Source organism: Scomber scombrus, chromosome 5 (genome assembly GCF_963691925.1).
Source record: "Scomber scombrus chromosome 5, fScoSco1.1, whole genome shotgun sequence".
Classification (NCBI taxonomy): domain Eukaryota; kingdom Metazoa; phylum Chordata; class Actinopteri; order Scombriformes; family Scombridae; genus Scomber; species Scomber scombrus.
The window spans coordinates 32,045,409-32,058,371 of NC_084974.1; the positions used below are offsets into that span (position 1 = coordinate 32,045,409).

General features: G+C 40.1%; 1 protein-coding gene across 1 annotated transcript in view; it reads left to right on the forward strand.

The window, feature by feature from the left end:
* The first annotated feature begins 601 nt into the window (after positions 1-601).
* Positions 602-12,963, forward strand: part of supt5h (SPT5 homolog, DSIF elongation factor subunit) — a 20,391-nt gene continuing 8,029 nt past the window's right edge. Inside the window, exons 1-7 of the mRNA XM_062419945.1 lie at positions 602-719; positions 914-1,018; positions 1,740-1,896; positions 2,002-2,070; positions 10,812-10,823; positions 10,933-11,002; positions 12,084-12,152. Coding sequence (XP_062275929.1) covers positions 932-1,018; positions 1,740-1,896; positions 2,002-2,070; positions 10,812-10,823; positions 10,933-11,002; positions 12,084-12,152 — 464 coding nt within the window. The 5' untranslated portion in view covers positions 602-719; positions 914-931. The remainder of the gene's footprint in view (positions 720-913; positions 1,019-1,739; positions 1,897-2,001; positions 2,071-10,811; positions 10,824-10,932; positions 11,003-12,083; positions 12,153-12,963) is intronic.

Below are 12,963 nucleotides of genomic sequence, written 5' to 3' on the forward strand. Positions count from 1 at the left end.
GAGAGTGTGTGTGTCTCTGTGTGTGTGTGTGTGTGGGGGGGGTGCATGATTGTTCAGCTCTGTGATGGCACGATGGGCTTTGAAGGCCCAATAACTCCTGCCAGATGGAAGTAGGGAGAAGAGGTGGTGTTCATCCTGCAGAATACTGCTCGCACGGCGGACGCAGCGGGTCTTATATCTTATTGTGACTGTTTGTATTGTACTGTATTGTATTGTTTTGTATTGTACTGTGTTGTGCTGTACTTTACTGTACTGTACTGTACTGCATTGTATTGTATTGTACTGTATTGCATTGTTTTGTACTGTACTGTACTCTATTGTATTGTACTGTGCTGTATTGCATTGTTTTGTACTGTACTGTACTGTACTGTGTGTTGTTGTACTGTATTGTATTGTATTGTACTTTACTGTATTGTATTGTACTGTACTGTGTTGTACTGTACTGTATCATTATATTTATATCAGATATTATATATGTATCCTGTCTTTATATTTATATCATATATTATATATGTATCCTGTCTTTATATTTATATCAGAGTGAGACCTCAGCTCCGTTCACCCAGCTTCCGTCTAAACCCGCGCGACATTTCGGAAATCTCGCATGTTATCCGAGAAGACGTTGGAGCCATCACAGCAACAGAAATACAGAAAAGCTGATTTATTTCCTTTTATCTCACAGCCAGAGAGAAACAAACAGCAGCGGGAGATACAAGCAGGTAAACAACACCACCAGAACCCGCCACACAGTGTTTATTATCAGCCGTTGTTATTATCTGGAGGGTAACGTCCATGCTAACATTAGCTCTGTGCTAGCTGCTAGCTGTTAGCTGCTAGCTTCTGATTCAAACTTCACTGAGGTTGTTTTTATCTTTCTTTCTTTCTGCTGCTGCTGTGTGTGGTGTGTGTTTAGGGTGTTTAGAGCTTCAGGATGTCTGACAGCGACGACAGCGACTTTTCCGACAACCAGAGCGATCGGAGCAGCGACGGAGAGGCGGAGGAGGTGGAGGAGAATGAGGTGAGCTAACAGACAGCTAGCCGTGATGCTAACATATGCTAACAGCGCGATGAGAGTAAACAGAGAGGAGAAGTAACGGAGTACATCTGAGTAACGATATTACACTAAACCACTGTATAGAGCTACAAGTACTTTACTGTAGTATTATTATAAACTAGCTAACTGTATATAAAGTAGTGTAAACTAGCTCCACCTCCAGCAGCTACAACAGTAACATGCTGCTCTAACACTGATGCTTCACTATTAATAATCTAATGATGTCATAATAATAATATATCAGTCAGAGGACCAAACCACTACTTTACTGTAATACTGCATACTACATCACTATAATACTGCAGTACTTTTACTGTAATACTGCATACTACATCACTCATAATACTGCAGTACTTTTACTGTAATACTGCATACTACATCATCATAATACTGCAGTACTTTTACTGTAATACTGCATACTACATCGCTCATAATACTGCAGTACTTTTACTGTAATACTGCATACTACATCGCTCATAATACTGCAGTACTTTTACTGTAATACTGCATACTACATCACTCATAATACTGCAGAACTTTTACTGTAATACTGCATACTACATCACTCATAATACTGCAGTACTTTTACTGTAATACTGCATACTACATCACTCATAATACTGCAGTACTTTTACTGTAATACTGTAGTACTTCAACTACATCATCTCTCTCTCTCCGTCACCAGGAGGAGACGAACAGCCCCGTGGGAAGTGACAAGGTAGCAGAGGAGGAGGGTGAGGACCTGGAGGATGAGGAGGAGTACGACGAAGAGGAGGAGGAGGACGATGACGACCGTCCCAGGAAGAAGCCGAGACACGGCGGGTTCATCCTGGACGAAGCCGGTACGAACGAACCACCGCAGATTAAAAAGAAGAAGCTTTAGATACTGATGGAGAACTCGTCTCTGATCCTCTCTGTTCTGTTCTGCTCGTCTCTTCTCTTTCTAGATGTGGACGACGAGTACGAGGATGAGGAAGATCAGTGGGAGGAAGGAGCAGAGGACATTCTGGAGAAAGGTGAGGAAGTTAAACTGTTTTATTCCGGGTTATATAAAGTTAAGTTAAAGGTTGAAAAGTAAAATTCAAACAGGCGTTAAGTGATGGGACTGACGGTGATGCTTATAACTGGATGGAAAACAGTTGAGGTTTGCTACTGAAGGAGTAAACAGAACAGAAGATTTTAAATAAAGTTCCTGATCCAAAACTACTCAATTAAAATATCAATTTAATCTGAGTAAAAGTTAAAGTGGGGAATTCCCGACTACTAAAACTCTCATGACTTGATCAGCTGATTGTTTCAGACTCATCACTCTGTTGATCGAGTTAAACTACAAACACACAGTGATCATACAGTGATATGACAGAGTGGCACCTCTCCAAATAAACAATCTCTGGACATAAACAGCACATTAACCATCATTTTGACCTTTTTTAGAGTCACTTATGGCATTATTATGAATTAGATACTATTAATATAATATAGAGATGTGCCACTGTGTCATTTCTACTGTATGAAACTACTCAATATATAATTTACATCACTTTGATTAGCTTAGTTTTTAAAGGAAACTATCAGGGCTGAACAGCTCATTAAAATTTTTATTGAAATCACAACACGGCTGGCAGCAATTTATTCAAATAGCAGGAGGCTGTTAGAGGTAAAATATGTGTCAAAATAATATTTTAAATTAATTATTATGATGTTTACCTACATATCAGAGTCTACAGACTGAACCAAGTACAAAGTCTCAGCCATTCATTTTATAATTGTGTATTTTTTAGCAATTTCACACTTTTAATTGTGTATTTAGACCCTTTTTAAAAACAATTTTGATTATAATATAGTGTTAACACTGAATAAATATTAAGTATATCATTTTTTAAGACCGTGAGATGTCAATCAATCAATCAATCGATATTTATACAGCAGCTTTCATACTACTAGGTTAATGTAGTTCAAAGTGTTTCACAGTTGATTTTAAAAGACAGAACAAGTGACAACATGAATAAAAATAAAGAGTAATTTGAGACCAATGCACACGAGAGAAAATAAGAATGATAGAAAATATATATTATAAACATATTTAGGCGTTATAATAAAGAGTAAATAAGAGAAAAGGTGTATTTAAAGTTAGAGTAAAAGCGAGGTTAAAGATGTGAGAAGTAAGAACAAATTCAGATGGGAACATATCGATGAATGCTGGAATTGATCCAATCGTTCTTTATTAATAAAAAATAAAAAATAAAAAAAAAAGAGTAAGAGAGCTTTGAAGCTAAAACCTAAATGAGACCAGTTTATCAGAACCTGAACCCACTGCGACATGAAACCAACACAGCGACCGTCCAGTTTTCATTGAGCACATCTGGACTGCGGCCGAAAAAAATCCTGATATCGATTTCTATCGAACTCTATTGTATAAAACTAAGGATGCTGGGAGTAATTTAACAATGTGTAATCCACACGAGGGAAAAGATAACATTTCCTTGTACATCTCATTTGGAAGTTTATGGATACATCTTAAAAACTCAATATACCGACCGTGTATAGACCCGTTCAGCTCACTGTGGCACAAATAAGACTATGTCAGGGTTGCCAAAGTTCATATAATTAATGTTAAACGCTGTGTAGAAACCTCAGCTGTAAAACAACAACAACCTAAAATAAATCATTTTAATTACGATCCCGAGGCCAATCTGAATAAAGAACCATGCTGATTACAACATGGCTCATTGCTATTTTATTGCTGTTTTAACATGTTTTTAAATGTACTATAAATATTCTGAGCAGGATCACAATCAACCTGAACCTGAACCTACACATGATTTATGGAGAAATTCAATTTTTCTTTTTTCTTTTAATTATTTTTGCTTGATGAAAGTGTTCAGACTCTTAAACACACAACCTTAACTCGCCTGTATCGAGTCAGCTGGGATGTTAAATGTGAAGGGTTAATGCTCTCGAGTTGGTTTCTAATCTCTCGATGCAGATTTCTCATGTTAAGTGAACTGAAAGTGCCAGGAACAAACAACTAAAAACATCTGACATAGACCAAAACATGTTTAACTTAATTACAGATAACCGTAACTGTGTGATTGGATCTTTTTTCACACAACAGCAAACACATGAAACCTTTCATTCGTTCGTTTGCTTATATTTTTTTTTAGCAGCGGTCCCAAAAACTCCTGATGTGAACAGCGTTTTTTCTTGATTTGTTCTTTTAATACTGAGTGTGGGTCAGACTGTGTTTGACCTCTGACCCTTTAGCCTTGGCTGCTTTGGTGGGAATATCACAGTTTGATTTTTATTTTTAAGTATTCTGCTCTGTGTGCAAAAAGCGTTCGCTCATTCTTTTTAGAAGTGCAATAAAAAAACAAAACGTAAATTTATGCAGCAGTTTGATTTAAAAGAACAAAAAAAACCAGGTTTGGATCATAGACTGTATATAAAATGGACGTAACAATCCGTGACGTCACCCATTGGTTTGTGGACTGCTGCTCGGAGGCCAATAGTATCGGATCCGGTGCATGCTGGGAAAAATAAAACCAGGGATTCTACTTATATGGGCATCAGGAGGAGCATGAGGCGCCCTCCTGAACCTGTGAACCAATCAACCTGTCAATCACCACGTAGCCACGCCCTAATGCATACCCTGCTTTATCGTCACATATAAAATCAGGGAGGCCAAAATGTCCCAAATGAACATCATACTGCATTGAAGAAGGCTTTAAACTAGCGATTGAGACCATAAACACATTTTGAAAACGTTTACTGAGTTTAGAAATCAAGTGAGAAGTTGGTGAATTCTCCATTGACTTGTATAGAGACGGAAGTCCTTTTGACACCAAAACGGTCGCCCCCTGGTGGCCTTTTGATAGAATGCAGTTTTAAGTTACTTCCGCGTTGGCCTCATTTCAGAGGACCGGAACTCCCCGCCTGGTTTGGATGGATTCAAACTTAGAAAATGAAAAATGAAAGTGTCATTTATTCACCATCACTGGTACACATTCTGTATTTTGAACATGAAGCAGTAAACTACACTGGGGACTTTAATAATTATAATTAGCTATGAATAAAAAAAGAATGCGGAGCAACAAAAAACCCAACATTGAACTTGAATTAAGAAATAGGATCAAAGAGCAATAGCTACGAACTGGTCGGGCTCTAATATATAAGCTCATTACAGTTACATAATCATTTCATGATTTTGGTCCATTAATAAGTAAAATACCAAACATTTGCCAGACTAATTATATTATTTTTGTTATTTTTATCGAAGGTCTATAATTGCCTTTAAAATGTTTGGAGTGTCAGGAAGGCAAGAATTTAAAGACATGATGTAGGAGAGGTAATTTGGGAAATTTAGTGTGTGTGTGACACTCGAGAAAAATATGATCTTCGGTCTCGGTGGTGTTTAGACCTCTCCAGGCAGTAAATCACAGTAACTTGGACCATGCTCAAGCTCCAAGTGCTTCATTAATGTGTTGAAACGGAGCACGTTAGACAGCGAGAGATTGATCGTCTGCAGGTGCGATCTGTAATGTCTGAGAAAGAAAATAAAATAAAGAGACCCCTTGTTGCAGCAGCTGATAAAGACCTGAAGCTTCAGAGAAACATTTAAACAGGAAAAACATTATGATGATAATAATAATAAAATATTCAGTTAATCTCATTGTCACGTGTTGAGTAATTTGCTGCTTTGTTAGATGTAAAACATCCTTCAAAGTATATTGGTCAGCCGATATTGACATATGACAGATATATCGGTATCATTGAATATGTTGTTAGATATGTGCCGATGTATTTTTTTAGTGTTATATAAACAGCATATATGCATTTGATACAACTAACTCAGACTTAGGACCAGGAAGTGTTGTGTGAACTATCATCAGCACTAATATCTCTGCACATGTTCTGCTGTGTGTTGCGTTAAGCGGCAGATAAAAGGCTGCTTGCTTGGAGAGAAAAATTATTTAAGCTGAATGGACAAGAAATGCAGCATGTTTCTAAAGTAAAAAAAAAAATCGTTTTAATAATCGTGATTTCAATTTTGACCCAAATAATCATGATTACCTGCTCACATTACATTTGATTCCATGTGAGCAGGGAAACAGTGATATACAGTTTATTATTTATGCTTATTCGTGTGTTATGTATATTATTTTTTTTATATGCCCTCAAAACGTGAAATGGGACTGCTGCTTGATCAGGCTCAAAAGAAAGCCATGAATGGACATTTAAAACTAAATGAGTGAATGAAAAAGCACAAGAATGTTGTTACAAATTAATCGGACTTCCACTTAAACCTACGTGATAATTTTAGGTTTCTAATATATGCATTTTTTTTAAAAATGTCAAATCTTTTTATAATTATGAAACTCCCAGTAAAGTTTACCCTTTCAGTGCGCACAGATGTCGTTTAACACAATAAAGTTTATTAGTAAGCTGTAAAAAATATCATTGCCTCCATTACATATCTCTCAGAAGTGTTTGAAATAGTTTTATTTTTAGATTGTTTGCTTTTAGATATATATTTTAAATACTTTAGGGTACTTTTACTGGCGCTTTTTGCACACAGACTGTTTTACTATTATTTATTTACATGTATATACATATATTTGATTAATTAGTAAAACTTATGGGTCATTTCTAGTAATAATTCTTACGTTTTTTTCCCCATTGAATGTGTTTCTATGTGATGTCACGTCTGGGTGTCTTAACTGTAGATGTAGCTTCTTTAAACCAAGCAAGTTCCTGCGAATGATTATCTATCTATCTATCTATGAATGAATAAGATGTGTGTTTATGCATATATTCTGTACATATCCAATATATTGAAAGTGGAATTGTTTTGCTCTCTAATATCTGTATCGGCCCTTAATTCCAGTATTGGTCAGGTCCTACTTTAAAGTGTTGATGCTGACAGAGACAGTCAGTACGTTTACATGCAGCAAAACATTAGAATTTCTGATCGTATCAGATAAAGACATTCATCAGACCGGATCACTTGTCTGAGTATTCGTGCTGTTCAGAGAATCGGATAAATGGCCGGAGCATGGCTGACTCCGTTACGCTATGTGGCGCTGTAGCCCTCTCAACAAAGAGCCACTTCCTGTAGCCCTCTCAACAAACAGCCACTTCCTGTTGACGTCTACTTAACAGCAACAACAAACTATCTGACAGCATTTAAACAAAGATGGCGTACGAGGAGATGGACGATGCTACAGTAGCGTACATTTCGTGCATTATTTTCCTTCTAATAATGCATATAAAAAGAACAACGGACGCTATTTAATACGACGTCTCCTTTCACTTCCGGGTGAAAGCTCCAGCGGAAATTCTCGAGCATGCACAGAATGCGAAATCCGATTTAGATACGAGTATTAGGGATGTCCGATATTATCGGCCTGCAAATATCGGTATCGGAAATTAAGAGTTGGGGCATATCGGAATATCGGATATCGGCAGAAAATTCAATATCGAGCATCCCCACTGAGTATACATGGCGTTAAAATGCCGACTATGAACGAATTATCTAGGTGTTCTTATCCGATTTTGAGTTGTCCGTTATGGTCCGAAGTAGGTCTTATAAAGATCGGACTAAGGTGTTTACAAGCATTTTAAAAGTCCAAACTATGTCTGATACAATCATAAATTCAAATTATTTGCTGCATGTAAACGTACTGACTAGTGTGACCTGCAGACTTAGGCTTATGGACCTGAGCTGCAGTAGGAAGCCTGTGTAGTGTTTAGTCTGAGTTGTATTCAGTACATCAGTGTTGTCTGACTTGAACTCTCTCTGTCTCGTTGGTGTTCCTCTCTGTCATGCATGTCCTCTTCAGTTAACGGTAAATCTACTTCAGATACTCTCCTGCTCTGATCTTCATTTTTTTTTTTATATCCATGTGTACTTCTAAAAAACTGTGAATGGGATATCAGTTTCATCCATTGAATGAAATCCATATCGCTGTTATACTTGTATATGTCAGAATGTATTAACCGCACCCCTCCCCCCTCCTCCCCGTCCCTCCATCTCAGCACAGCTGTATTTGTGAGTGTGTAGCCTAACAGGAGGAAGCATAGAGGGCAAATCCATCATTGGCTCCTTGAACAGCAGCAGTATTTATTTAGATTTCAGGTAATTGGCCATGGAAACACATTCTGTTTAAACAATCTGTCACCGCCAGTATCTCCAAATTGTTATTATGATTGAGCTACAAGACAGAAAATAAAGGTAGTTGAGTGTTATGGCGCTTTTCCACTACACAGTTCCAGCACGACTCGGCTCGACTCGCCTCAACTCGTTTTTTTTTGCGTCTCCATCAGGGATAGTACCTGGTACCTGGTACTTTTTTAGTATCTGCTCTGCCGAGGTTCCAAGCGAGCCAAGCCGATACTAAATGTGACGTCAACAGACTGCCGGCCACTGATTGGTCAGAAGAGTTGTTACTGGAAGAGTCATGAGCCGTCCCACACAAGAATCAAACCCGCTATTTTTAAATACCATCAACAGCGTTACAGAGATTCGTTTCTCTTCTCTTGCTTTGTGTGAGACAGAAAGCCTCATACAGCAGCAAGTACACTATCACCTCCATGTCCTCCATTGTTTATGTGTTTGTTTCACGTATAAAACGAAGTCACGGCAGTTTAATGCAGCCGTGCTAGGACAACCCCGCCCACATTGAGTAGGTACTTTTTTTGTAATGGGAAAGGTCTGTCCTGGAACCGTACCGAGTCGAGGTGAGTCGTGCTGGAACTGTGTAGTGGAAAAGCGCCATTAGAGACGAGTTTGACATTAAACAGAAGAGCTGCAGCTATTCATTAATCTGGACCTGTGGTAAGTAATTCCACCTTCAGGGAACCAACTGTGACCATTTGCCCGACCCTGCTGCCTGGTAGAAGACTGTCATGTTTTATTTTTTGTTTTGTTTTTTCTCCTCTGAACTAACGAATGTGATTGAAGCTTTTTTAATGTGGCACATGGTAATGCATAGCATCACTACAGGCAGACACTGGAGTAGAAACAGAATCAAACCTGGCGTCTCGGTCCGGTTACGTGACGTCTAACCAGCTGCCGCTCAACGATATCACCATATACACGATTAGTTGCTCAGTTTACACGGGTCGCTTCAGCAGGTTTATTTGGTTGATGCTTCATGCACTTATTTTATATTAACCCTCCTGTTGTCCTCGAGTCAAGGAGGGAAGGAAGGAAAGAGGAAAGAAAGAAGGGAGGAAGGAAGGACAGAGGAAAGAAAGAAGGAAGGTAGGAGGGAGGGAGGAAAGAAGGAGGGAGGGAAAAAGGAAAAGAGGAAGGAAGAAAAGAAAGACAGAGGAAAGAAGGAATGGGGGAAGGTAGGTGGGAGGAAATAAAGAGAGAAGGAGGGAGGGAGGAAAGAAGGAAGGAAGAAAATGGGATGGAGGGAGGAAAGAAGGAAGGGAGGAAGGACAGACGGAATGAAGGAAGGACAGACGGAAGGAAGGAAGGGAGGAAAGAAGGAACAGTCAAAACAGACGGGGTCAACAGACCCGGGAGGACGACACAAAGGTTAACCCTCCTGTTGTCCTCGAGTCAAGGAAGGAAGGGAGGAAAAAGGAAGGAAAAAAGGGAGGAAAGGAGGAAGGAAGGAGGGAGGAAAGGGAGGAAGGAAAGGAAGGAACGGTGGAGGAAAGAAGGAAGGAAGGTAGGAGGGAGGGAGAAAGGAAGTGGGAGAAAGGAAGATAGGAAAGAAAGAAGGAAGGTAGGGGGGAGGAAAGAAAGGGAGGGAGGAAAGAAGGAAGGAAGGAATGGAGGAAAGAGAGAGGAAGGAAAGAAGGAAGGGAGGAAAGAGAGAAGGGTTAGGGTTAGAAGGAGGGAAGAAGGACAGAAGGAAGGAAGGTAGGAAGGAAGGTAGGAAGGAAATGAGGAACAGTCAAAACAGACAGGGTTGAACAATTGTGAACTTGTCCTCTTAAAAGTTACCAAACCAGCATTTTGTGGACTCTTACACTTCCAACAAAGGAAGTCGTCATATTCTGATGCTATAAAGATGAAAGTAGTTGCTAAAAAACAGTCTGCTTGAAACTCTCAGGCAGTGATTTATATCTAAATATTTTCAGATGAAGTTCTGAATCATGCGTAGCGCCGGTTGGACCTCTCTGAACCGTGAGCGTCCGTTAGACCCGGTTTGGTTCTGTTTCTACCGTCTGTCCACACTGAAACCTTCACTGGCCTCCATGCTTCTCTGTGCCGAACCGTTACCATTAATCTGTTTGTTTTTTCTGTTTTGTTTTTTTCTTCCTTTCTTTCTTTTCTTGTTTGTTTGTTTTTTATTTCTTTCCTCCCATCATGCTTTTGTGTTGCTGCTTGCCTGACTGCTCTGATGACTGTGTATCTTTTGGCTTCTGTCTTCACGTCCTCGTCCTCTCTCTCTCTCTCTTAACTTCTCTCCTCTTCTCTTCTCTTTAATCTCCTTTTTTATTTGTTTTCTTCTTCTTCATTCTCTCCTGTCGACGCCTCTTTTTTTCTTCTTCTTGTACTTCAATCATCTTCCTCTGTTCATCCTCCTCTTCTCTTCTTTCCTGATTTTTTTTCTTGGTGTATCTTCTTGTTGTTCTCTCATCCTTTAAAATCGTCCCTCCTGCTTTTATCCTTTTTTTTTCTTAAATCTCTTTTTACTGCATCTCTCTGCTTGTCTGTAATCTTCCTCCTCCTCCTCCTCCTCCTTTTCTTTTATTCTCCTCTTCCTCTCTTCTTTCTCTCTGGTCCGTCCCTGAGCAGAAGAAGCTGAAGGTGAGTTTTTTTTCTTCTTCTTCCACATTCACAATCATTCAATTTAAATTTAAATTAACTTAAACAATGAGTGTAATCCTCCTCTTTTTCCCCTTCTTCTTCCTCTCAGTGTCGAACATCGATCACGTGGTTCTGGATGAAGATCATTCTGGATCCAGACGGCTGCAGAATCTCTGGAGGTGACGATGATATTCAGCATCACTCTAATTAGTCTTTTTTTTGGGGTGTTTTTTTTATTCTGTCATAAAACAGCTGACACAAACACACATTTCCACATATTCATCTGGAAAACTGACCAATGACATCACACACATTCAAATCAGAAACAGTTTGAAAGTGTGAAACAGGATGAATACTAAAGTCTTATAAAGCTGCTCAATTAATCGAAAATTTGATCGTGATTACGATTTTGGGGCCAAACGATCTCAAAACTAATAAAATTGGGGGGAAACAGCGTTGTTTAGAAACAGTCTGCAAAAAGCTGTGCATGAAGGAAAGAAGGACAGAGGAAAGGAGGAAGGACAGAAGGAAGGAAGAAAGGGGGATGGAGGAAAGGAAAGAGAGGAAGGGAGGAAGGAAGGAAGGAGGGGAGGGAGGAAGGAAGGAAGGAGGGAGGGAGGGGGAGGGAGGGAGGGAGGGAGGGAGGGAGGGAGGAAGGACAGACGGACGGAAGGAAGGAGGGAGGGAAGGGAGGGAGGAAGGATAGACGGAATGAGGGAGGGAGGAAGTATAGACGGAATGAAGGAAGGAAGGAAAGAAGGAAGGAAAGAGGAGAGAGACAGAAAAGGAAGGAAGGAGGAAAGAAGGAAGGAAGGAGGGAGGAGTGACAGACGGAAGGAAGAAAGAGGGAGGGAGGGAGGAAGGAAGGAAGAAGGAAGGAAGGAAGGAAGGGTTTCTCTCGTATTTTATTTAAGCCAAATGGACAAGAAATGTCCGATAAATACAGAATGTTTCTGAAGTTTAAAAAAATCTTTTTAATAATCGTGATTTCAATTCTGACCCAAATAATTATGATCATGATTTTTTTTTCCATAATCGAGCAGCCCTAATGTCTTATCTATCTTTTATAACTTCTGTTTTTATTGAGTCATTATTTATAATATAGTTATTTATTGTGTTGTGTGTGTGTTGAAGTTAAAGTTAGAATTCAGCATTTAAATGTGATGATTAGTGAGTTCATTATGTCTATGAGTGTATGATTGTCCCCACAAGGATATAAAGACTAATGTGTGTGTGTGTGTGTGTGTGTGTGTGTTACAGAGACTCCAGAGAGGAAGCGCTGGGTGAATACTACATGCGGAAATTTGCCAAATCCTCCGGGGGCGAGCAGTGAGTGTCCTTCTTTTTATCTTCCTCCTTGTTATAAATGATGTTTCCTAATCTGTGATCAACTGTTTCCTCTCAGCATGAACCCCCGAGGCTCCTCTCTAAAGTCTAATAATAGCTTTTACTACATTGTAGAAAGTTGACATACATGTTTGCAGTTACTCAGCAGTGACACACACACGCCTTTATTTCTACTTTGGTAAGAAGCTGTTGATAGTTTCCTCCTTCCTCCCTTCCTTCCTTCTTCCCTCCCTCCCTCCCTCCCTCCTTCCTTCTTTCCCTCCCTCCCTCCCTCCTTTCCTTCCTTCTTCCTCCCTCCCTCCCTCCCTCCTCCCTTCCTTCCTTCTTCCTCCCTCCCTCCCTCCCTCCCTTCCTTCCTTTTCCCTTCCTTCCCTCCCTCCCTCCCTCCCTCCCTCCCTCCCTTCCTTCCTTCCTTCTTTCCCTTCCTTCCCTCCCTCCCTCCCTCCTCCCTCCCTCCCTTCCTCCTTCCTTCCTTCTTTCCCTTCCTTCCCTCCCTCCCTCCCTTCCCTCCCTCCCTCCTTTCCTTCCTTCTTCCTCCCTTCCTTCCTTCTTCCTCCCTTCCTTCTTTCCGTCCCCTTCCTTCCTTCCTTCTTTCCCTTCCTTCCCTCCCTCCCTCCCTCCCCTCCCTCCCCTCCCTTCCTTCCCTCCCTCCCTCCCTCCCTCCCTCCCTTCCTTCCTTCTAAAGATTGAACCTGGGGGAGCTCCTTTTATTACTCGTATAAACTCACTTGGACAGAGGACGATCCAGCATAAATATCTGTATAATAACTTCTGAAGGCAGAGTGATATACAG